The sequence below is a fragment of the Lacerta agilis genome, chromosome 2 (assembly GCF_009819535.1).
Source record: "Lacerta agilis isolate rLacAgi1 chromosome 2, rLacAgi1.pri, whole genome shotgun sequence".
NCBI classification, from domain to species: Eukaryota; Metazoa; Chordata; class Lepidosauria; order Squamata; family Lacertidae; genus Lacerta; species Lacerta agilis.
Window position 1 is genome coordinate 21,755,263 of NC_046313.1, and position 22,935 is coordinate 21,778,197.

General features: G+C 41.5%; 1 protein-coding gene across 2 annotated transcripts in view; it reads left to right on the top strand.

Annotated features, from left to right (window-relative positions):
- The first annotated feature begins 2,955 nt into the window (after positions 1–2,955).
- The window catches only part of ARSG (arylsulfatase G), a 78,026-nt gene continuing 58,046 nt past the window's right edge, over positions 2,956–22,935 (top strand). For both annotated transcript variants that reach the window (XM_033138901.1, XM_033138902.1), the window contains exons 1-5: positions 2,956–3,279; positions 5,988–6,175; positions 7,775–7,822; positions 8,503–8,614; positions 10,505–10,642. In XM_033138901.1, the coding sequence (XP_032994792.1) occupies positions 3,050–3,279; positions 5,988–6,175; positions 7,775–7,822; positions 8,503–8,614; positions 10,505–10,642 (716 nt within the window). In that variant the 5' untranslated portion in view covers positions 2,956–3,049. The remainder of the gene's footprint in view (positions 3,280–5,987; positions 6,176–7,774; positions 7,823–8,502; positions 8,615–10,504; positions 10,643–22,935) is intronic.

Consider the following 22,935-nt stretch of genomic DNA (forward strand, 5'->3'; position numbering starts at 1 on the left):
ATTGCAGATCTAGATGAAATTTCTTTTTCTGGTAACCTTCAAATCCTAGTTACAGGTGGGTAGCTGTGTTGGTCTGCCATAGTCAAAACAAAACAAAAAATTCTTTCCAGTAGCACCTTAGAGACCAACTAAGTTTGTTCTTGGTATGAGCTTTCGTGTCCATGCACACGTCTTCAGATCCTAGTAAGTATAAGTGAGAGTTCAGGCACGAATGTGTTTTTTACAGTAAGGATTTCTACCTGTGGGTGGCAAATTAGGAATTTTGTTTTTGTATCTTTTCCTCTTCTACAGCAACACCCACCCATGTACGTGGGGGTTACGTTCCCAGGTGCAGTGCGCATAGGTGAAATTGCATATAATTGAGGCGCCCATTGGCAAAGCCTGCAGACTAAAACCTCTAAACCTCTGGGAACCCCGGGGGGGGGGGACCCTTTTTAAAAACCAGCAGCCCTACCAGACGGGCAGGAAGGGTGGCAATGGGGGCACTCAGTCTTCCCCATCCCTGGAGGATGATTTGCAAACAACGACAAGCAGGGTAGGCTAGTACCCTGAAGTGCTTGGCTGTGGGTCAGCATCACTCGGTGGGGCGGATGGAACAGGTGCTTTTGTCTCCTCAACTGGTCAGGACATTTTTGGGCAGCCTCATGGTCCATGGATGCAGCTTCAACACAGGTGCCGATGTTCTTCAAACCGAAGCATTGTTTGAAGCGGGTCAGCCAGCCAGAACTGGCTCAGAACGGCATGTATGCTGGACTCATCCCTGCCAAACTTGTGTGCCACAGCACACACGCTCAAGCTATCCCGTCAGCAGTCTAGCACTTCCGATTTCTCCTCCTGCGTGGGCACCACTCGCTGCCTCTTGGGTTTGTCATCACCTGAGGAAGGTGACGAGGCTGTGCATTTAGGTGCCATCTCAGAGAACAACTCAAAAAACACCTCGAGACTCCAGCACAATTCCTCTCTCTCAACCTCCTCCTTCAGACTCCAACTCTCCACAGGCCTCAATGGTTGGTGCAAGTGCTCTTGGGATTGCAATTGTGAAGGCCCGTGGGATTGCAAGGTTCTGTTTTTGTGCCTTTTCTGGCAGCTTCACACCTCTTCCAGGCTGTTTTAGCGATTCTTACATTCACTTCCAGGTTCGGCACAATGCACATATACACGGTTGCGTACGTACTGAATGCATAAAGGGGGGGGGCTTGTCTGTATATTGGAAATTAATAAAACATATATATATAAGATCTATGCATGGTGGTGGTTAGAAAGAACAGATGCTGCTCTTGTGTTTGTGTTTCTGTGTGCAAACATACTGTTGTCGTCTTTTAACCTTGCCTTACATATGTGTGAAAACACTCATAAAATTAACTCAGCTGTGCATTTAAAAATGGCAATTCCGATTCCTGCCAAAGTAAAATGTGTCCTCCACACCCCACCCCTGCTCCAATTAAAATTTTATTTTTATTTATTTTTGTCTTCTGGTACAGGCAAAACTATGTATGTCAGAAGTTCTCCCTTCTCCAGATCAAATTCAGAAGTCATCTAATGTGGGTTGAGATACCAGAAGAAGAAAATCAGACATCAGTTTAAGATGCTAAGGTGAGAATTTTGTGGATTTAAAACAGGCATAGGCAAACTCGGCCCTCCAGATGTTTTGGGACCAGTGGTCAGGGATGATGGGAATTGTAGTCTCAAAACGTCTGGAGAGCTGAGTTTGCCTATGCCTGATTTAGAGGGATATCACTGGAGGTTTGGAGTGACGGAAAGAATAACCAGCAGGGTATTTATACTAAACCAAATGTACCTGGTTTAAAGGACCCAATCGTGCCAACATCTCCCTGAGATGAGTAGATCACCTAGCTCTCTGTTGACCAAAGACCAACTGAGAAGCCCTAGCATTTCTCGCCCCCCCCATCTCCTTCAGAATTGACGACTGATATAGCAAGCTGTGCCCCTTTTAAACAAGGAGGCTTAGCTCATGGAAAGCCGAGCTAGCTATTCAGATGGAGGTGCAACTTCTGGTTAAGGCTCAGTGTGAGGATGATTGTGGCTGAAGCAAAATTTGAGATCTGCTCTTGTGGTTCCTTCAGCTTGAGCTCTGCTTGGAGCTGTCAAGAGTGCCAATGATACCCCCTCGCCTCACCCAAACCAGAACCCTCATCTACTGAGACTATCAGGGGGGGAAATAAGTAGGTGAATAATGTTTTGGCAGCTGGGTCCGATCTAGAGACAGTTGTACTTCAGTTGTGTGGAATCTAGGGACCTTCAGAGTGCTATCCTGAACACTTGCTTCTGAACATGCCCCTTGAACACAGTGAGTCTTTTCTTCAAGGAGGCATTCATAGAAGGAGTGAACTTGTTAGTTGTGTGACCAAACTACCCATTGATTTCAATATGGCTTAAGTACCGCATTTTTCCGTGTATAAGACGCCACCATATATAAGACGACCCCTAATTTTTAAAGCCCAAAATTAAAAAAATAAATATTTTAAACATTCTGTGTATAAGACGACCCCCAATTTTAAACTTAAATTTTTTTGGGGGGGGGGGGAGTATAGTCTTACACACGGAAAAATACAGCATGTCTTAACTTTTTTTCTGGGGTTGGACTTCAGTGTCCAAAGAGTCCTCACACTTTTCTCTACCTTGCAAAGACGGTTGAAGCAGGCTTGCTGTAGAATTGTCTGAAAAACTGGAGTCTGTTAATGATTTTGGGATTCTGCTTCCCATAGATGTGGGGCTGGACTTTCCTGGAAGCTTTAGCAAAATTCTGGTGGGTTCCAGCAACATCCCCTCCATGCTGTCAGAGATTTCCACCGTCATCAAGTCAGGCCATCACCTAGAGGCTTGGTATAGGCCGTATAGGCCGAGGCCCACTCCGTAGAAATATTACATTTGCTGCTATTGCCTCTGGGTTTTCCTCCCTCTTATCTTTATTTATAATTTCCTCTTTTTCTGCAGATGGTGCAGAAAACACGAACAGAGTTATAAGAGCATATTTTCAGCTAACTGCTAGCATCCATGAGATGTTTTCTAGTGGAACATTTCTGATACGATGGAGATTCTGCTTCTGAAGGGACTATTCTTGGTGCTGGCCAGCTGCTTCATAGGCCTCTTCTGCTATCAACACCCACTTGTCTCCGTGAGTGGGAAAAGATCAGGCTACAAAAAACCCAATTTCATAATAATTTTAGCAGATGATATTGGATGGGGAGATCTTGGGGCCAACTGGAACTTGAGAAAAGACACACCTCACCTGGATAAGATAGCAACGGAAGGCATGAGGTAAGGTTCAAACCAACGTTTAGCTTCCACTATTGTTGCTGTTTGTAAAAAGTGTGGAAGCTACCCTAGGCACTGCACAAAGATTAAAAAGTCACGCAGACCCTGTCCTCAGACCTGCAGTTTTTAAAATGTGACAAAAAAAGGGATGGTGAGGGAAGAGGACAACAAGCCAATTCAGATATCAACATGCTGAAATTACCATATTTTTCCCTGTATAAGATGACTCCTATTTTTTTGAACCCAAAATTAAGAAATCCAGCCAGAGCCCAACCCCAAGCCCGTGCTACCCATACCAGAGCCCCAACCCCTGTGCATTCACCATCTATGTATAAGACGACTCCAAATTTTTGACACTTTTTTTTTTTTTTTTGCAAAAAACATCATGGGAAAATACGGTACCAGTACATAAAGTAGAACAGAGCAACCAGTTTTGGTGGGGCAGGTTGTGCTATTCACTATTAACATTTCTGTTTATTTCCGTGGGGCCAGCCAACATAATCGCTGTCATTTTCCAGTCCATCTGTACGGTGGATGACTTTCAACATTGTATTAGCTTCCCAAGTCCCCCAAAACCCTCTGTTATCAACGCTGTTGTCTACGTAAATTCGCAGAGTCTGTATGGCATCGTGGTTTGAGTGTCAGGCTAGGATTTGGGAGACCAGAGTTCAAATCCCCAGTCAGCCCTGAAGCTCAGCGAGTGACCTTGGGCCCAGTCACTGCCTCTCAGCCTAACCTACCTCACAGGGTTGTTGGGATTAAATGACAAGGGGGAAGAACCATGTATACCTCCTTGAGCTCCTTGGAGGAATGTTCTTGTGATATTAACGCTAGCTTTTTAAAATCCAGAGAAACCACTTTCATTTCTACCTTTCCCTGCCACGTTTTCAAAATGTTCCTCTAACCACAGGGCCTGTAAAACAAAGATTAGTACAAAGATTCTCCCTGATAATGAAAGGTTGCATCTTCTTCAGGATGGGCAAAGTTCATAAAAACTTCCTCAATAGACGTCAGCACTGACTTATAAAACCTGCCCAGGCAAATTGTCAGTCCAGGGAGCTAAGATAGCAACAGTGATTAGAACATCTGTTCGCTTGCTGTTTCGTTTTTGTACCGCAGCGTCCGTCTTGGAGGTGGTGGGTTCATACCACTCTTGTTCTGTTTGGGTTTTTAAAACGCCACACCAGCTGATAAATATTTGCCTCAGAGCTGGACGTGAACACAACACAAAATCTTCAGGTGTTGCCAATGACTTGCCCACCCGATTCTGGCCTCCAGGAACATCAGGCCTATGTTTTGGTCCTTTTAGACTCCTCACTGTCAAGTTGTTCAAAAGCTCTTATTGGTTTCAATTACCTAAAATGGATTAAAAGCCACATCTCCAATCCTAAACCCCCATGACATGTATGCTGGATTTTGGACAGTGCGCACCTCAGTCCATAGTTAAGAGCATGATGCTCTGAAAGAAAAGCGACTACATTTTGATCCAGCCTGCTTAGGGAATGATGTTCCTGGGAGAGATTAGATAACTCCAGCCTGGCTGGAGATGTCGGAGCGTTGGGACAATTTTTATAGAACTCTCCTTTTGTGACAGCATCAGCATTCACATCATCAACTAATCCTGTTTGCTCTCTGGTGTCCTCCCCTGCCAAGTTAGTAGTTTTGCTAATTCTGTGGTCCCAAATAATTTTGTGTGTGCGTAACAACTGCGGGGCCTTTTTCCTTACCCACCTATAGAGGACACCCATGATGGGCTTGGGAGCGGAGCTTATTGCTTCTAGGCAGTCAGAAAGGGATTTATTTCCCCCAGAATGTAACTGTGGCAAAGGATGTGGGGATAAAGACCATACCTCTTAGCAGTGGACTTGGAGGGGCAGAGACCTGAGCCCCTTAACCAAAGTAGCCAGGGAGAGAGGCATTGCTTCCACCAGAAATAACACTTTAACTAGAATTTGCTGTGTCACAAATGGATCTGAGAGTTCAAAGTGTTTTATAAAGAGGAAGGAGGACCAAGGAGGCAGTAGCAGAGGAAGAGGAGTGCGGGGAAGCACACCGCCCCTGGCAGTGCGATCCCGGTGGGGTGCCATTGCATAGCTGTCAACCTTCCTTTTTTTGCATTGGGAAACGGCCATAGCTGTCAACTTTCCCTTTTTTTGCAATGGGAAACGGCACTGGAATAAGGGAATTTCCCACAAAAAAGGGAAAGTTGACAGCTATGCCATTGTGGGTGTCCCCCCCACCCGTGCTGGGCACCACACCCCCACAGGAGGCATGCCACGTCCCCAGGATGTGCGCCAGCCCCACCCCTGCCTGCTCTCCACCCCCCACCCCCATGCCAGAGCATGAAGCTCTGCCACTGCAAGGAGGGGGGGGGGGACACAGAGATTACTGTATATTCTGGCTATAAGACTACTTTTTAATCCAGGAAAATCTTCTCAAAAGTTGGGGGTCGTCTTATACGCCAGGTGGAGAATCTGTGGTTGAGTATATCTCAAACTCTATATTTTAACTGGAAAAGTTGGGGGTTGTCTTATACGCCCAGTCATCTTATACGCCGGAAAATACGGTAGGATTGCAATGTCGTTGAGGCTACCATTAATAAAGCCTGCATTAAACATGACTTGATCAGAATGAATTCTTTCAAGAAAAAGGAAGCACAATAAATGGCAAATAATGGTTGGAATCTCTTTTCTTTTTTTTGCTTCCTCTAGATTTCTCGATTTCCATTCAGCGGCATCCACCTGTTCCCCATCACGAGCCTCTCTGCTTACAGGGCGCCTTGGCCTTCGCAATGGAGTGACGCACAATTTTGCTGTCACCTCGGTGGCTGGCCTCCCGTTGAACGAGACAACCTTGGGAGATGTTCTGAAGGAAGCTGGCTACCTCACTGCTGCGATAGGTAATTCAGCCGACCTCCAATAGAAAATTAACCTGGTTTCGTTTAAAGGGTTGTTGGTTTTTATACGTATCTACATAATCTGTATATCTATAATTTACATTTCTGATAATTTATATTATAAACAGCACAACTCTGCATATTTCCCCATGCTTTTTGAGTGTTCAAAGTCCTTCCCACAAATCATCTCTGTACAGAAATCCTGTAAAGAGATTAGCAGAAGTACATCCATAATGTAGATGTGAGACTCAGGCAGAGAGAGAGAGAGAGAGAGAGAAAGAAAGTTGTCCAAAGCTACCTCTGAAGTTCATGGCAGCGGTGAGATGTGAACCAGGGATTTCCTTGCTCACAGTCTGTTGCCCGCATCAATTCCACGTTAGGCTGATATTAAACACCATTGGCATAGTATCTTGCATTGTCAATAAAAGCAGCATTTCTGGTTACGTTGTTAGGGTTCACCGTGGGCGAAATTGTGGTCTTCAGAGACTGTTCTTTGGGTTCCCCCACCTTTTGCCAGAAAGAGGGCCTTTTCTGCGGGGACATCCAACCCATGGAACTATCTAAAAATGTTTGCTTGTTAAAAATGTTTGCCTGTTAAATCTCTATTACCTTTTGAGCGTGTCAGCCAAAGCCCATCTGTTCTCTGTTTTAATGGGTATTTTTAAAGCCACATAATGGGTTTTATTTAAAGTAGCGCAAAGTAGTTTCTTGTGTGGGTGGAACAACTTTGACTTGCACAACCGGACTCCCCACACCCTGAATCTGGGTATGTCCCCCCCCCCCAGTTCTTCAGAGCAGATTTGGGGGTGGGGTGGGCACACATGGGGGAAAGAAATGGGGAAGTCCTGTTGCCCATGCAAAAGACATTTGGCTCACACATTTATTTAATTGAATACCACACAATGGTGTTCCCCACCCCTGCTTTTAATCTTCATGTTTTATTGCTGGTTTGAGGGTTGTTGTTGTTGTTGTTTTACTTCTATAATGTTGCATTTGTTTTGATGATTATGGTACGCTGCAGCGAGACCCTTTGCAAGAGAAAGTGAAATATATAAACTCCACAAACAAATAATGTCATGTAAATTTCAGGCACCGCTTGCGTGACACTGTGGGGGAGCATCTGGGATGCTGCTGCTATCATATGAATCATGCATCACTGGTGGAAGAGAAACATACATTTTGCTTTCCACACTACAGTGAAAGGGAGGCATAATAATCGCAGATCTGGGTCATACACTGGCAACTGAACGTACAGGAAATTCGCCTCTACTTCTTTGGCATGCAAGAATGATGGCTGGGAATTTCCTGACTAGGTCCTTCTGTCCTCTCCCTTGAGGGATGCTGTCACTTGGCCAGAAAGAAATAACTTTTAAGAGCTCGCTGTGTCTGCTAAGGATGGGTTGTTTTGCATCTTTTAAGATCTTAGTGTTCATAGAAGCTGCTACCAGAAGGCTCCCCGAGTTTGATGACCTAATCCCACTGGTCACCTCCTTGCAAAGCCGTGTTCACCACACCCGAAAGCATTAAGTACTCTCTCAAAGTTACTGGTATATATATATATGAGTTGCTAATATTTTTCTTCCGGCAATTGCTTCCTTGCAGGGAAATGGCACTTGGGACACAACGGCCCTTATCACCCCAACTTTCGTGGTAAGGATACCATGCTATGTTCCCCCCACCCCGTCTTGAAATCCAAACATCCACTGCAGATTTAGGCCTGGTTCTTGCTCAAGACTTGAAACCTTAGATGTGAGCTTGCATGCCTGGGTGTTTCTTTGTACCAGTGCATGCCCTCAGCATAGAAGTGGCCTCCTAATGTGTCAAGATGAAAACTCTTCCTGAAATGCTAGTTTTCTATGGCTAGGGCAAGGTTTTGTATAGAGAAGCATTTGATAAGGTGAGTCCCTGCCCTTAAATCATGACTCAGATTTACTGCCTCAGTAAGAACAAGCCTTGGGGTCCAATCTCTCAGTCAAGACTAGTTTGCATGATCGCTTCCTGGAGCAAACTCCCTTCTCAGTACTGATGCTATCTGGAGTTAAGGCTTAATAGGTCCCTTCCTTCTTTTTAAATTCCTTTTTCTTTTCTTTCTTTTTTAGCTCCAGAGCTTTCCCTGTGAAAACCTGCTCTTTAAAGCTCATTCAGAGCAAATGTCAATCCATGGAAAACCCGAATTGATGTTTGTTCCGATTCAGCTTTAAAGATAGGATTTTTTGTGGGGAAAGTCCAGGTGTTTGCTGCATGGATTGAATTGTCAGCAGTGGAACTTGGGACAACTGTTCTGCCTGGTAGTGGCCTTGCATATTCTAATACTGCGGCTTTAATTCCAGGTTTTGATTACTACCTGGGGATACCCTATAGCCATGATATGGGCTGCACTGACACACTGGGCTATAACCTCCCTCCTTGCCCAGCTTGCCCCCGGCACTCTGCAGCAATAAGGTATGATTCCTGGTGATGAATACTGGTGTCCTTGCAGACAGGCTTCCGGAGCTCAGTAGCAGCCAGATTCTGCTGGGAAATTCACAACTGGGCATGATAGAGAGAGCCATCCCCTCTTGTTTGTCCCCCATGTTAGGTAATCAGAGGTGCCTGCAACAAAATGTTGGAGTGTGGAGCGTTCTTGTTCGAGGTTACAGCTAGCCAGGCATGCTTCCTTTCAGGATACTCCATTCCACCCCCCCACCCCACCCCAATTTTCTGTTCTCTTTCAGCAGACACTCAGCATTCCCCTCTCCTCCTCCAAAGGCTTCTGTGAATCTGCCTTTTGTATATGGACAGGTCATTTTGGCCAAATCATGTCATGAAATTCTACTCAATATTGATCCGGAGCAGACCTCCAACGTATAGTTAGCAGAGTAAAAACTAAAACACAAATTCGGGGTTCCCAGAGGCAATTGTAGTTCATCCAGCAGAGCTTTACTGCTGCTGAAGGCAAATGAGCATAATGGTCACAAATCCAATACATTTAGGACTGGCTCTGTCCATAAGACATCCAGTTGCAGCAGACTTAACTTAAACTTTCAATAACTTATAATAAGACTAAACCTTAACACTATACAGTGGTACCTTGGTTCTCAAACACCTTGGTACTCAAACAACTTGGAATCCGAACACTGCAAACCCAGAAGTAAGTGTTCCGGTTTATGAACTGTTTTCGGAAGCCGGACGTGCTCCGTTTTGAGTGTTACGCTTCTGATTTGAGTGCCACAATTCCGCTTTGAGTGTTACGCTGAAGTCTGTTTTTGCTATTTATTTTGCATTTTTGTTTTTGTGGCTCTTTTGTTTTTTTGTTTTTGTGACTGTGACTGTGGAACCCTGTTCATCTACTGTGTCATTGATTCTGTGACTGCAGTACATTGTTTATTGCTTTCATTTTATGGATCCATAGTCTCGTTAGATAGTAAAATTCATGTTAAATTGCTGTTTTAGGGGTTGTTTTAAAAAGTCTGGCACGGATTAATCCATTTTGCATTACTTTCTATGGAAAAGCATGCCTTGGTTTTGGAACGGATTTCCAGAACGGATTAAGTTTGAGAACCAAGGTACCACACCAGAAGGCAGAAAGAAAGTGAAAGTGAAACCCATGCTCCTTCTGGCCTATTATTATAGACAACATGTCCTTGACAGAAAGAGATAACAGAACCAGTTTAAAACCAGCTGTTCTCAGCTTCTCTGAAGGAATAACCCAAACATCAGGAGCCTTCTGCCTGTTGCTTTCATACAGAGAAGCTTCCAGAGCCTTCTTGAATTAATTAGAATAGGAAATACCTCTACACACATCAGATCTATGTGCATCTGTACTAAGAAATGCAAACTGACATGTAAGAAACCACGTTGGAAGAACAAGTTTGCTGTTTGTAAGCAGCTTTCCCCAAGCAGGTGACCTCCACATGTTTTGATAGTCTACAACTCCCATCATCCCTGACCATTGGCCATGATGGGTGGGGCTGATGGGAGTTGTAGTCCAACGACGTTTGCAGAGCACCATCTTTAAGGCAGCAACCTTCACCACATCATGTGACCGTGATTTTCATATATTAATTGTTTGCTGAGTGAACAAGTACTTCCTTTTTCCTGCCCTGAATTTACTGACATTAAGCTTTGTTGAACGACCCTGAGTTCTAGTAGTATCGGTGGGTGGGTTGAGAGAGAGAATTCTCTTTATTTACTCTTCCCCCACTGTTCATAATTTTATAAACCTCTGTTTCATAATAGATATCAATGAAAGAAAAACTAACTAGATTTTAAAAATAGATTCTCTTGTAGCCTATCGTTGCTTAACCACACCTTTCCAAAAATAATAATTAAAAAAAATCTTTCCCCACCCAGGAAACACCAGAAAGACTGTTATCCTGAAATAGCACTACCTCTTTTTGAAAACCTCACAATTGTCCAACAGCCTGTGAACCTAACCAGCCTGGCTGCAAAATACACAGAGAAGGCGATTCAGTTCATTCAGTATGCAAGGTGAGGACATCTCAGTAGTCAGTTATCTTATTTGGATGTAACACTAAACTGTGACTTAGCTGCATTACATGAATGGGCCTGCCTAACCCTAAGGCTTGCATACTTTCTTCTCCTTGTCCAGTACAGCAGTGAGGAAGAGATCGGGAGTTTTTGCTAACTGCAGTTTTGCATTGTGCCTCATTATGACTGACTGAAACAAGCCTTACAGACACGCTGTCTAATTTCACTAACTTAACAACTCTGTAGTTTACCCCAAAAAAACCAATTAACAGTAATGTACAACATTTCAACAATTTCTAATTCACGAAATCTTAATTAATATATACAGTGCGAAAATAATAATGACATACGCAACTCAAAGCCAAACAGGCCAAATATTCCTGAAATAAGTCCATGAGAACAGCTTTCTATTTGTGTACTTGTGCTGGTGCAGTCCCAACAGAGCTCTGACAACAAGGTATGCAGATTTCAGTCTCTGTTTCGTGAATCTTCTTCTGCTCTGCTCGTTCAGTGCTCCACTAAATAAATCAGCTCCAACCTTAGAACGACACGTTGCTCTTTTTTTGAAAAGGCTTATCAGCCGACCTGAAGAAGTTGCATCTCTCCAGACATGCCCTGAAAAAGACACCTGTTGCTGGGGGAAATTCTCGTTGCTAAGCAGGTGTTTTAGGCGTGCTTCAAGGAAGTGCTTCAAGACTTGCTCCAAGTTTATGTTGGCAATACACCAACACAGGGCACTACTGAAATTTGAGGTGCCATGGTCCCCCACTGCTTTGTTAGTACAGCCAGGTTTGTTCTAAGTAACGTTGCTCAGAGTTGAACATCTTAACAGCTCAGCGTTGTCATCTTGTGCTATAAAAATCTCCTCTCTGAACTGAGACCTCCGGATATAGGACTGTATATAAATTCTATTATTATTATTATTATTATTATTATTATTATTATTATTATTATTATTAAATAATAGATGACTGAGCAGCTGGAGACTTTTCAGGTGAGGAGTATTAAAATGAGGCAGCAGACATTGTCTTGTTCTTACCATGGCTAACCAGATGCCTCTGGAAATCCTGTAAGCGGAACCTGAATATACAGTACAGTGGTACCTCGGGTTACAGACGCTTCAGGTTACAGACTCTGCTAACCCAGAAATAGCTCGGGTTGAGAACTTTGCTTCAGGATGAGAACAGAAATCGCACGGCGGCAGCGGGAGGCCCCATTAGCTAAAGTGGTACCTCAGGTTAAGAACAGTTTCAGGTTAAGAACGGACCTCTGGAACGAATTACATTCTTAACCCAAGGTACCACAGTAACAGGTTCCTCCTTATTGGTGATTCCCCAGCAACTGGTGTTCAGAAGCATACTGCCTCTGAAACCATATAAAATCACCATCATGGATAATAGTTATTGACAGCCTTATCCTCCATGAATTGGTCCAATCCCATTTTCAAGCCATCCAAGCTTGTGACCCTCACTACATCCTGTGGGAGCAAATTCTATAGTTTAATTCTGCACTTTGTGAAGGAGGACCTCCTTTGGCTGTCCAGAACATTCACCTTCATTAGATACAGCTTCCGTCTCTGTATCGACTTTTTCCACCCCATGCATGTGTGTGTGTGTGTGTGTGTGTGTGTGTGTGCGCGCACACACACACACACACACACACACACAATCGTTTCCTTCTTCCTCTTGTTTTTTTCTATACCAAAAAGCCCCAAGTGTTGTGTAAAAAGAGTTCTACTTTTCTGATCGTTCTTCATCTCTACAGTATCCTTTTTGAGGCGAGGTGGCTCAAACTGTGCATAGCATTTTGAGTGCAGGTGCACCGTAGCGTAACAGGAAAACAAAAGGCGTTGCAGGAAAGAAAAGCCTTCCTGCACCAAAGGGAAAGGATGATAACTGAAATGAAATGAGTCTCTGAATTAATCAGAGTCTGAAAATGTGTGTGTGTGTGTGGTTGGGGGGCAGGGAGAAGCCAATGGTTCTGTTGTGGTTCTGTAATTTTGTGGTCTTACTTCAATAAAGTTATTTAGCTGTGTTTCTCAAGAAAAGAGTGCTTCAGCGTTTTGTTGGGTTTTTTTTGTTGGTTTGTTGGTTTTTAAGGAAACCAGCACAGCTATTTTATTTATCTATGACATTTCTATTCTTCCCCTCACCCAAGTCCTGTGGGCAGTTCACTGATTTAAAAAGAAAGAAAGAAAGAAAGAAATTAAAAAACAATACAGTGGTACCCCGGGTTACATACGCTTCAGGTTACATACTCCGCTAACCCAGAAATAACGCTTCAGGTTAAGAACTTTGCTTCAGGATTAGAACAGAAATCTTGCTCTGGCAGCACAGCAGCAGCGGGAGGTCCCATTAGCTAAAGTGGTGCTTCAGGTTAAGAACGGACCTCTGGAACGAATTAAGTACGTAACCAGAGGTACCACTGTACCTAATACTTAAGGTGCCCAGAAACACCCAGGAAGCTGTATCTATGTAGTAGTGTGCAGGATGCAATAGGGAACAACAAAATGGACCTGAATAATTTTATTAATCAAAGTAGCTTAGTAAATTGCAAATCCTCATGGGAAGAGAAAGTTAGAATGCTGGGATATAAGAAGTGCCTAGAAGTCTTTAGAAGTCTTCTAAATTGCTTTGAGCCCTGGACACTCAAAAATTTCTTAGGTGAGGTTTGGGATTACCTGTGGGCTCTTCCAGATCTCTCTGTTGTGCATTCATCATGATTTCACGAAGTTTGTGAAATTGATCATGCATTATTACTTGTTTGCAAGGAGGTTCTATAATGTTGTGTTACTGTCCCACAGTTTCTAGTGCTTCTTCTGGATACTTTCCTTACTACAAAAAGACGTGTCCTGCCCCGCTCCACCACCAGCAGGTTGGTTGCACATGAGTGCCAAATCTACTTTAATTGTGCAACCTGAATTTGCCAGTAGATAATTGAATCCCACCCGCAAAGCAGCAAAAGTCTAGAAGTGTTTGTTCCTCCTAGCTTACTGTTGTGTTTTGAAGTGGACAGGATCTTAATTTTGGGAACACTGTATCTTTCTATCTTTAGTTCCTGAATAATAAATTTACCTTAAAAGAGATTCAGCTGTCTGTGAAGTCTGGTTCCTGCTTACAGGAGGGTGATAATTAAGCTTTACTGAGAAGCACAAGGGTTAGTTTGCCTATTTTTTTCTGCAACAATTAGGATCAGGATGTTAATTATTCCTACCAGATCACATCTGAGATAGGAGCTTGTACCAGGCTCACAGATAATTCACAATATTTTATATTAACCTTATGGCAGCCGCAGTGATGCCATGATCCATAGAAATAAACCATGCAAGAAGTACATATCCAACATTACAGGATATGTTCCACAATTAATTACAGTATGGTAATGTGAGATAAGTCAAGAACAATATAGTGTATATAAAACACTAATAGATGGGCTTTTTAAAGTTCATTGTTGACCAGAACAATAGATCAAAGCCCTTGTATCCACTGAGTATGGCCAAGCATTGCACAATAATCTATAAGCACTAGGGAAAGGGAAAGGACCCCTCGATGGTTAAGTCCAGTCAAAGGCAACTATGGGGTTCTGGGGCTCATCTCGCTTTTAGGCCAAGGGAACCAGAGTTTGTCCACAGACAGTTTTCCCGGGTCATGTGGCCAGCCCGACTAAACCGCTTCTGGCGCAATGGAACACTTTGACGGAAGCTAGAGCGCACAGAAACACTGTTTACCTTCCCACCGCAGTGGTACCTATTTATCTACTCGTGCTGGCATGCTTTCAAACTGCTAGGTTAGCAGGAGCTGGGACAGAGCAACGGGAGCTCACCCCGTCATGGGGATTCGAACCGCCGACCTTCCGATCGCCACCTGCGTCCCTCTGTAAGCACTAACCCATAATTCACCAATTGAACAATCAGCTGGGACAGTAAAGGAGGACTGTTATAATTGCCTTAATGTGCATGTTGAATGCTAGTTTCTGCTTATTTTTTCACTATTCCTTTAATTCTGTAGAATTAAGCACCTCTGATTATTGACTTCTGTTAATCATCACTTTGGGCAAATAGCCCAGTCCTTATCTCTTAATAGTGTATTGTATATCGCCTTCTTCAGATGCAAGCATAGCTCACCCTCATTCTGATGTAATCCTTTATGATTTTGCGTTTGTGGAAAGAGTAGCATGAACAAAGTGCGGCCTCTTGCAGTTCCCTGGGTGTACTATGTAAACAGAACCAATGAATGGCTGAACCAATGTTGGTGGCATTGATCCTTCCTATATCCATGCCATCACGATCAAATCAGCAGGTTTTTTCACCGACTTTGCTCTGTTACTTTGTAGAAAAGAAGGTGTGTGATACTGGGACAGGCAAATTATAAGGTTTAGCTGTAACCTTACGTAACTGAATCAGTTGCAAATTTTATTTGGCAAGCTGTAAAAGATTTCACAGTGACTTCTAAAGGGGCAGCGATTGCTTTGATTTTGCCCTAAGCTTGATAAATGTTTAATTAGATTTTTTAAAAAAAGTATACTTAGCGCACTCTGTTGTCTTCTTTAGATGTTCCTCCCCTCATTGTATGGAATCAGATATTTGGTTTTTGGAGTGTGAAATTCTGGGCTGTGAATATGCTTAAGACTCAGTTACTTGGGAACAATTCCCACTGAGTTCATTTTGGTTTACTTCTGAGTAGGCACACTGAGATTTCACAGTAGTCTTGTAAAACTCGTACCTGTGGGGCTGGGGCTGGGTGGGTTGCTGATGTGATTGACAAAGTTCTGCATCTGAATTGTCACAAGAAGCAAAAGTCAAGCCACACATGCAAACTTATGCTTGGACTGGATCTAACTAGTTTTTTTTTTTAATCAAAACATTGTTACATGGTTTTGAGCACCGGGATAAATGTTTGTGACCTGAAGTGATATAGCTGATTTTACTGTTACTATTTCAGAACTACTTGTACCCAAGTTAGATCAAGGTACAGGCTACTGGGTGTTGGGTTAATGAAAAAGCTTTTTAACTAATTGCAGGGATTCTCTTTAATTGGGTATCAAGAACCGGATTGATCTGGTTAATCGCTTGCATAAGTCAGTGAAGCTGATCCGGGAAACAGTTCTCTTGGGCCTTTTGCTGTCTTGAGCAGTTAATAATAATTAATATTATTAAATATTAATTTTCAACTTGCCTGATCTGGTTTTGTTCTTAAAACTCCCAAGTAAAAACTGGGTTAATTGCCCCCGTGTGCTTTATAATTAAATAAGTTGATGACTACCTCATGATAGATAGTGAGCCTAATCCTCAGGAGAACGGACAGTTCTGGGGTGGAGACGGCAAGAAGGTGAAGCCAGCTATCATAAGTGCCCCACGCTGGAATTATTTACTAAATCTTCAAAATTAATGGATTTGCCTGCCTCCTTTCCCCCTGTGTGCTGTTCCTTCAAGGAACAGGGAGGGCTCAGGGCTGGATGGAACTGAAACAAATCCTGTCAGGGTTTCTCTCCACCTAGGAGAAGCTTTGTCCTTGTTGTTGTTGTTGTGTTGTTCAGTCGTTCAGTCGTGTCCGACTCTTCGTGACCCCATGGACCAGAGCACGCCAGGCACCCCTATTCTCCACTGCCTCCCACAGTTTGGCCAAACTCATGCCAGTTGCTTCGAGAACACTATCCAACCATCTCATCCTCTGTCGTCCCCTTCTCCTTGTGCCCTCCATCTTTCCCAACATCAGTGTCTTTTCCAGGGAGTTCTCTTCTCATGAGGTGGCCAAAGTACTGGAACCTTAGCTTCAGGAACTGCCCTTCCAGTGAGCACTCAGGACTGATTTCTTTAAGGATGGATAAGTTTGATCTTTTTGCAGTCCATGGGACTCTGAAGAGTCTCCTCCAGCACCATAATTCAAAAGCATCAATTCTTCGGTGATCAGTCTTCTTTATGGTCCAGCTCTCACTTCCATACATTACTACTGGGAAAACCCAGTAGTAATGACTGTCCTTCCACAAATATTTCAAAAAAAAAAAAACTGCTCTTCCCTTGCTCTCATGTCCTGTTTGAGGGTCTCTAACAGGCATGTGGTTGGCCACTGTGAGAAAAAAAAATGCTGCAGTAGATGGACCACTGGCCTGATTCAGCAAGCTCTTCTTAAGTTCTTAAACTCTGAAGAAAATTAAAACCGAATTAATATGTCTCAAACTGCTTGCTGGTTCTTGAATATGTCTCTGGAACCTCAGGATGTTAGCCCTGCTCAGAATAGAACCATTTAAATTAAGAGTCTTTAGTTCAGGCATAGGCAAACTCCAGCCCTCCAGATGTTTGGGACTACAATTCCCATCATCCCTGACCATTGGTCCTGTTAGCTAGGGATGATGGGAATTGTAGTCCCAAACATCTGGAGGGCCGGAGTTTGCCTATGCCTGCTTTAGTTGATCCTAGTCTTTAATTTCAGTGGGTTTACTTGGAGTAGGATTAGCGTTGGATACAGCCCTCGGGATATTTGGCAGTCACCAGTTGCTAATATTGCCCATGTTTGTGCATGAACTTGGCGATTATAGTAGCTAGTTTTCTGACCCAATTAGCTTATTCCCTTGAGTAGATTCTGAGCCCAGCCTTTGTTCTGGTGAAAAGAGAAGGCACAAGTCTCCTGTTGTCTAAATGCTGAAGTCCTGCCCATAGCTACTCTATGGTTTAGTTTATCTTCTAGCGGTGAGCCAGTATGATCACGGGCTTCATTGTGTAGAGCTCTGTAATTGTTGCCCCAGCGAAGTCTCCTCCCAACCTGTTGGCCTTCCAGATGTTTTTGGACTACAGCTCCCATTGGCCTTGACCACCGGTCTTGCTTGGGCTGATGGGAGGTGGAGTCCAATAACATCAGGAGCACAACTGTTTGGGGAAAGCGACCTTGGCTGTGTCAGAGACATTGTTCTGTGAGCAGCTGAAGTACATTTAAAGTGCTATGATGCCACTTCAAACTGTCATGGCTTCCCCCAAGGAATTCTGGGAGCTGTAGTTTGTTAAAAGGTGCTGAGAGCTACCCAGTATTAGGAGGCCTCACAGAGCTCTAAATTCCCAGAATTCCCAGCGAAGAGGGATTGATTGTTAAACAATTCCAGGCTATAACGGTCCAGCAATACAAGAAGGGGCTAGTTTCTTCAGATCCTAACAACAGCTGAGCCCGTTGAATTCTATACCACATCAGGCAGCTGCTTAGTCTTGGTTTTTGCAATCATTATTTTGTTCGAAGTATTGCAAAGGATCCCCTTCTCCCTCTCTCTCCATTGTAATTGGGCAGGAAATAAGCATTCTGTTGTCGCAGTAGAATGGGTTAGAGTTAGTGTGTGGTAACCACAACAGTTTCCCTAGTTTGAAAATGTGTCCGTATCACCCCCAAGGTTGGGAACTTGTACAACAAAACAGTCCAGCCTTCCTATTCCCTTCTTTCCTTTTTAAAAATTAATTTATTTGGTTTTCAGATCAAAGTTTTGCAATCACATATCCAATATACAACATAAAAACAAGATTCCGAAGAATCTCCTGGACTTCCCTCCTCCCCTTTGTGGGTCCTTTTTTTTTTTTTTTTTTTTTTTTTTTTGGTTAAAAATCCTTTATTGTTCAATTAAAATATAATTACATACAAACATATGCATATACAATGCATACTCCCTTATACCTAAGAATAAAGAAATAGATCTCTCATATCTTAGCTAACTAAAGGTAAGCCGAAAGGAAAAGAAAATAGAAAGAAAGAAAGAAAGAAAAAGAAAAGGAAGAGAAAAAAAAAAGGCAAAGAAAAGAAGAGAAAGAAAGATAAAGGGAGGAAGAAAGAAAAGCAGAAAGGAAAAGAAAGGGATCTTCAAAGAAGAAGATCAAGACAAAATAAAGTCATCCAAAAGACAAAACCTTCACAAGTACTTTCTACATATACTTCCGCTGCTTTTACAACGATTCCTACATCTTATATAATACTTATTATATCTGTCATTTTTTACATATTTACCACTTTATAAACAAGTACAAATTAAATACAAATACAAATAAGGCTCAATTTTGTTAAACCGTATTTCATTCTGTTATTCTAAACACAACCAGATTCTACCACTTACATCTTGTTTCTTCAAATAGTCATTGAAGTACTTCCATTGATTTTTTACCATATCTCTTGATTTCCCTCTGATAATATCAGTTAGCTTCGCTAGTTCCAGATATTCAGTCATTTTACTCAGCCACTCTCCCTTTGATGGTATTTGATTTCCTTTCCAATATTTAGCTATAAGGGTTCTTGCAGCTGTTGTCGCATAAAGCAGGATGTTTATTCTATCTTTTGGAATTTCATTATTCAATATTCCTAATAAATATAGTTCAGCTTTTTTACTAAATGATATTTTAATCAGCTTTTTAACTTCTTCATGGATCATATTCCAGAAAGTTTTAATTTCAGGACAGGTCCACCACATATGGAATAGCGTACCAGTTTGATCTTCACATCTCCAACATTTATTATTTCTAGATTTATTTATCTTAGCTATTCTTACTGGTGGCAGGTACCATCTGTGGTGTACTTTCATAAAATTTTCTTTAATTTGATAGGAGGCCGTAAATTTAATATTTTTTGTCCAAAATTGTTTCCACTTTCCATACTCAATTTCATGGCCTAAATCTTGTTCCCACTTTATCATATTTCTGTTTTTACATTCTGACTCCATTTGTCCTGTACTTAATAATCTATATACTTTGGAAAGCATTTTCTGTTTACAGGCTATAACCTCATCCAATTTGGTTTCCTTATTTCCAAAACCTCTGTTCTTTAGGTCTTTTTCAAATACTGCTCTTAACTGAATATATTCTAGCCAACTTACCCCGATGGTTCTTAAATCTTCATATTTTTTTAGTTTTGGAATTTCTTTTATTTCTTCTACTAATTCTTTGTATGTCGGCCATTTCCTTTTTGTCATATTTTTAAATGTTGACGTGGCTTCCACCGGTGATGTCCACCATGAGGTTTTTTGCATCATTCTCCCTTTAGTTCTTTCCCATATTTCCAACAAAGCTTTCCTTACCAAGTGGTTATTAAACCTTTTATGCATCTTTAGTTTTTCATAGAATAGGTACCCATGCCATCCATATAACTTGTCCCATCCTTCCAGCTCTAACAATTTTTTATTTTCTAATGTTATCCAGTCCTTAAGCCACATCCAGCCCGCTGCATCATAGTATGTTGTCAAATCTGGAACCCCGAAGCCGCCTACTTCCTTATCACTGATCATAATTTCTTGCTTTATCCTCGCTTTTCTCCCCAACCAGATAAAGTTTGCGAGAACTTTTTGACAGTTCTTTAAATATTTAGTTCCGATAATTATAGGTGCCGTTTGAAAAAGAAACAGAATTTTTGGGAGTATCACCATTTTTATCATAGATATTCGACCAAGCAGGGATAGATTCAGTTTCTCCCATTTTTTCAATAATTCTTTAACTTCCTTCCATAATTTGACATAGTTATCTTTAAATAAATTGGTGTTCTTATTGGATATCCACAATCCTAGATATTTTGCTTTGGATTCAATTTTTAATCCTGTTATATCTTCCAATCTTTTTTTTTCCTTATCCCCCATATTTTTGGTTAGTAATTTAGATTTTTCTTTATTTAATTTAAAGCCTGAACTCTTCCCATATTCATTAATTTCCTCCAGTGTTTTCTGTAGGCTCTCTAATGGAGATTCTACTGTAATGATCACATCATCCGCAAAGGCTTTCGCTTTATAATTATAGTTCCCAATAGTTATCCCTTTGATTTCTCTGTTTTCTCTTAATGTAACTAGAAGGATTTCCAAAGTTATAATAAATAACAATGGAGATAAAGGACAACCTTGCCTGACTCCTCTTTTGATGTCAAAACCTTCCGTGAGGTCATTATTTATGATCAATCTTGTACTCTGTTTATTATATATAGCTTTAATTCCATTCATAATTTTTTCTCCTATTTCCCACTTTTCCAGATTTCTCAGCATAAATTTCCAGGAAACACTGTCGAAGGCTTTCTCTGCATCCACCAGTAGCATTGCAACTTTTTTGCTGGGGTTTAGTTCGGCATATTCCCATATGTCAATTATTGCTCTTGTATTATCTTTAATTTGTCTTTCAGGAAGAAAGCCCGCCTGGTCTTGCCCTATAACTCTCATTAGTACTCTCTTTAACCTGTTAGCCAATATTCCTGTAAATATTTTATAATCAATATTTAAAAGCGATATTGGTCTATAGTTCTTTGTTAAGTTCAAATCTGCACCTTGCTTGGGGAGTAATGTTATCAAAGCCTCCTGCCACGATTTGGGAGTTTTTCCTTTTTCCAAGATCTCGTCAAGGATGACCTTTAATTTGGGTATCACTATCTCCTTGAATTTTTTGTAATATATTACCGGTATCCCGTCCGGGCCTGGGGATTTTCCAGTTTTTAAATTATTTATTACCTCCTCAAGCTCTTCTGTCCTAATTTTTGCATTTAACATATTATGCTCTTCCTCTCTAATCTCTGGCAATTTTTTCCCATTTAAGTAGTCATGTATTTCACTTTCCTTCTCTCCTTTATCCTCATATAAGTTTTTGTAGTATCTCCAAAAGCTCATTTTAATTTGTTCAGAGTCTGTTAATTCCGTTTCCCCTTCCACTATTTTATTTATCACTCTGTCTACTTGTCTTTCTTTAGTCAGCCATGCCAGCATTCTGCCTGGCTTATTTGCCTGCTCAAAATACCTCTGTTTAGTCCATAAGATCTTCTTTTCTACTTCTTTGTTTATCATATTTGATAGGTGAGATTGTAAATTTTTTATACTTGATCTTAATTCTTCATTTTTTGGGTTTTTGACCAACTCCGTTTCCTTATCTCTTATTTGTTTGCTCATTTCCATGAAATTGTTATTATTTTTTTTCCTAATTTCCTTCATTTGTTGGATGCCATACCCCCTCATGTAAGCTTTGCTGGTGTCCCAAATCACCATATTGTCCATTGCTTGATTTTCGTTTAATACGAAAAATTCATTAAGTGCCTCTTTTGCTTTATTTACTCTTTCCTCCTCCTTCCATAGATCTTCATTCATCCTCCATCTTCCTCTTGTACATTTCTTAAATTTCATATGTACTGTCACAGGGTTATGGTCAGAGATGGATTTGTTTTGTATTTCTGTTTTATCTACACTCAACATTAATTTTTTTGAGGCCCATATAGCATCAATCCTTCCTCCGGATTTGTGCACTTCAGAGTAGTGGGTGATATCTTTCGTATTTGGGTTTTTGGTCCTCCAAATGTCATATAAATTTAAGTTTGTGACCAGATTGAAAAAGGATAAAGGGAGTTTACCAGATTTAGACTCTTTCCCCCTGTCTGTTCTATCCAAGTCAATAGAGACCACCCCATTTTGATCTCCCATAAAGATCATCTCTTCCCCTATATACTCCCACAGTCTGTCCTCTAAGTTTCTATAAAATTCATCCTTTCTGTTATTAGGAGCATAGAAACCTACCAGAACAATTTTACCCCCTTCTGTTTGAATCTCCACCACTAATATTCTCCCTTCCTCATCTTCGAATAGTAGTCGTGGTTTTAGCATAGGATTGATATACATCACTACACCCCTTTTTTTCTCCCCTCCCGCTGATATAAATTCTTTCCCCAATCTTACATTCTTCAGAACTCTTATATGAATTTTAGATATATGAGTTTCTTGCAAACAGATGATGTCCCATTTCCTTTTTTTCAAGATACATTCTACCCTGTTCCTCTTCAACTTACTGTTCAAACCGTTTATATTCCATGATATACATTTCAGATTCATCACTGTGTAGCTACCTTTATTTCCCTTTGTAGGGTTACCAAGTAAGAAGTAGAAAACTCAGAAAAAAAAACTGAGAAAAGAAACAAAAAACAAAGGACAAAAGCAAAAATAAAACCAAAAAATAAAGAAATGAGATCCACCGCCGGTTTCTTATTTTAAAAATGTCTTTCCCTTGATTCGGTTTATCGTCTGCCGAGCCAAAAGATGGAAATAGATACCAACAGAGAGCCTAAAAAAGTTTGGTTCTCTGTTGTTTCTCTATTGTTCAGCCACGGCACTCGTTTATCTCAGTCACTTTGGATACTTCTTTCGGGACGTTTTTCACCTCCCAGCTCTTCCCAGTACTTTCTCCAAAAAATTTCAGTATCCTCAACTGATTTAAAAAGTCTTCTCCTGTCCTTAAAGGTAAACGAGAGCCCTTCGGGAAACTCCCACTTGAACAAAATTTTATTTTTCCTCAATGCCGACGTCAAAAATTTATAATTCTCCCT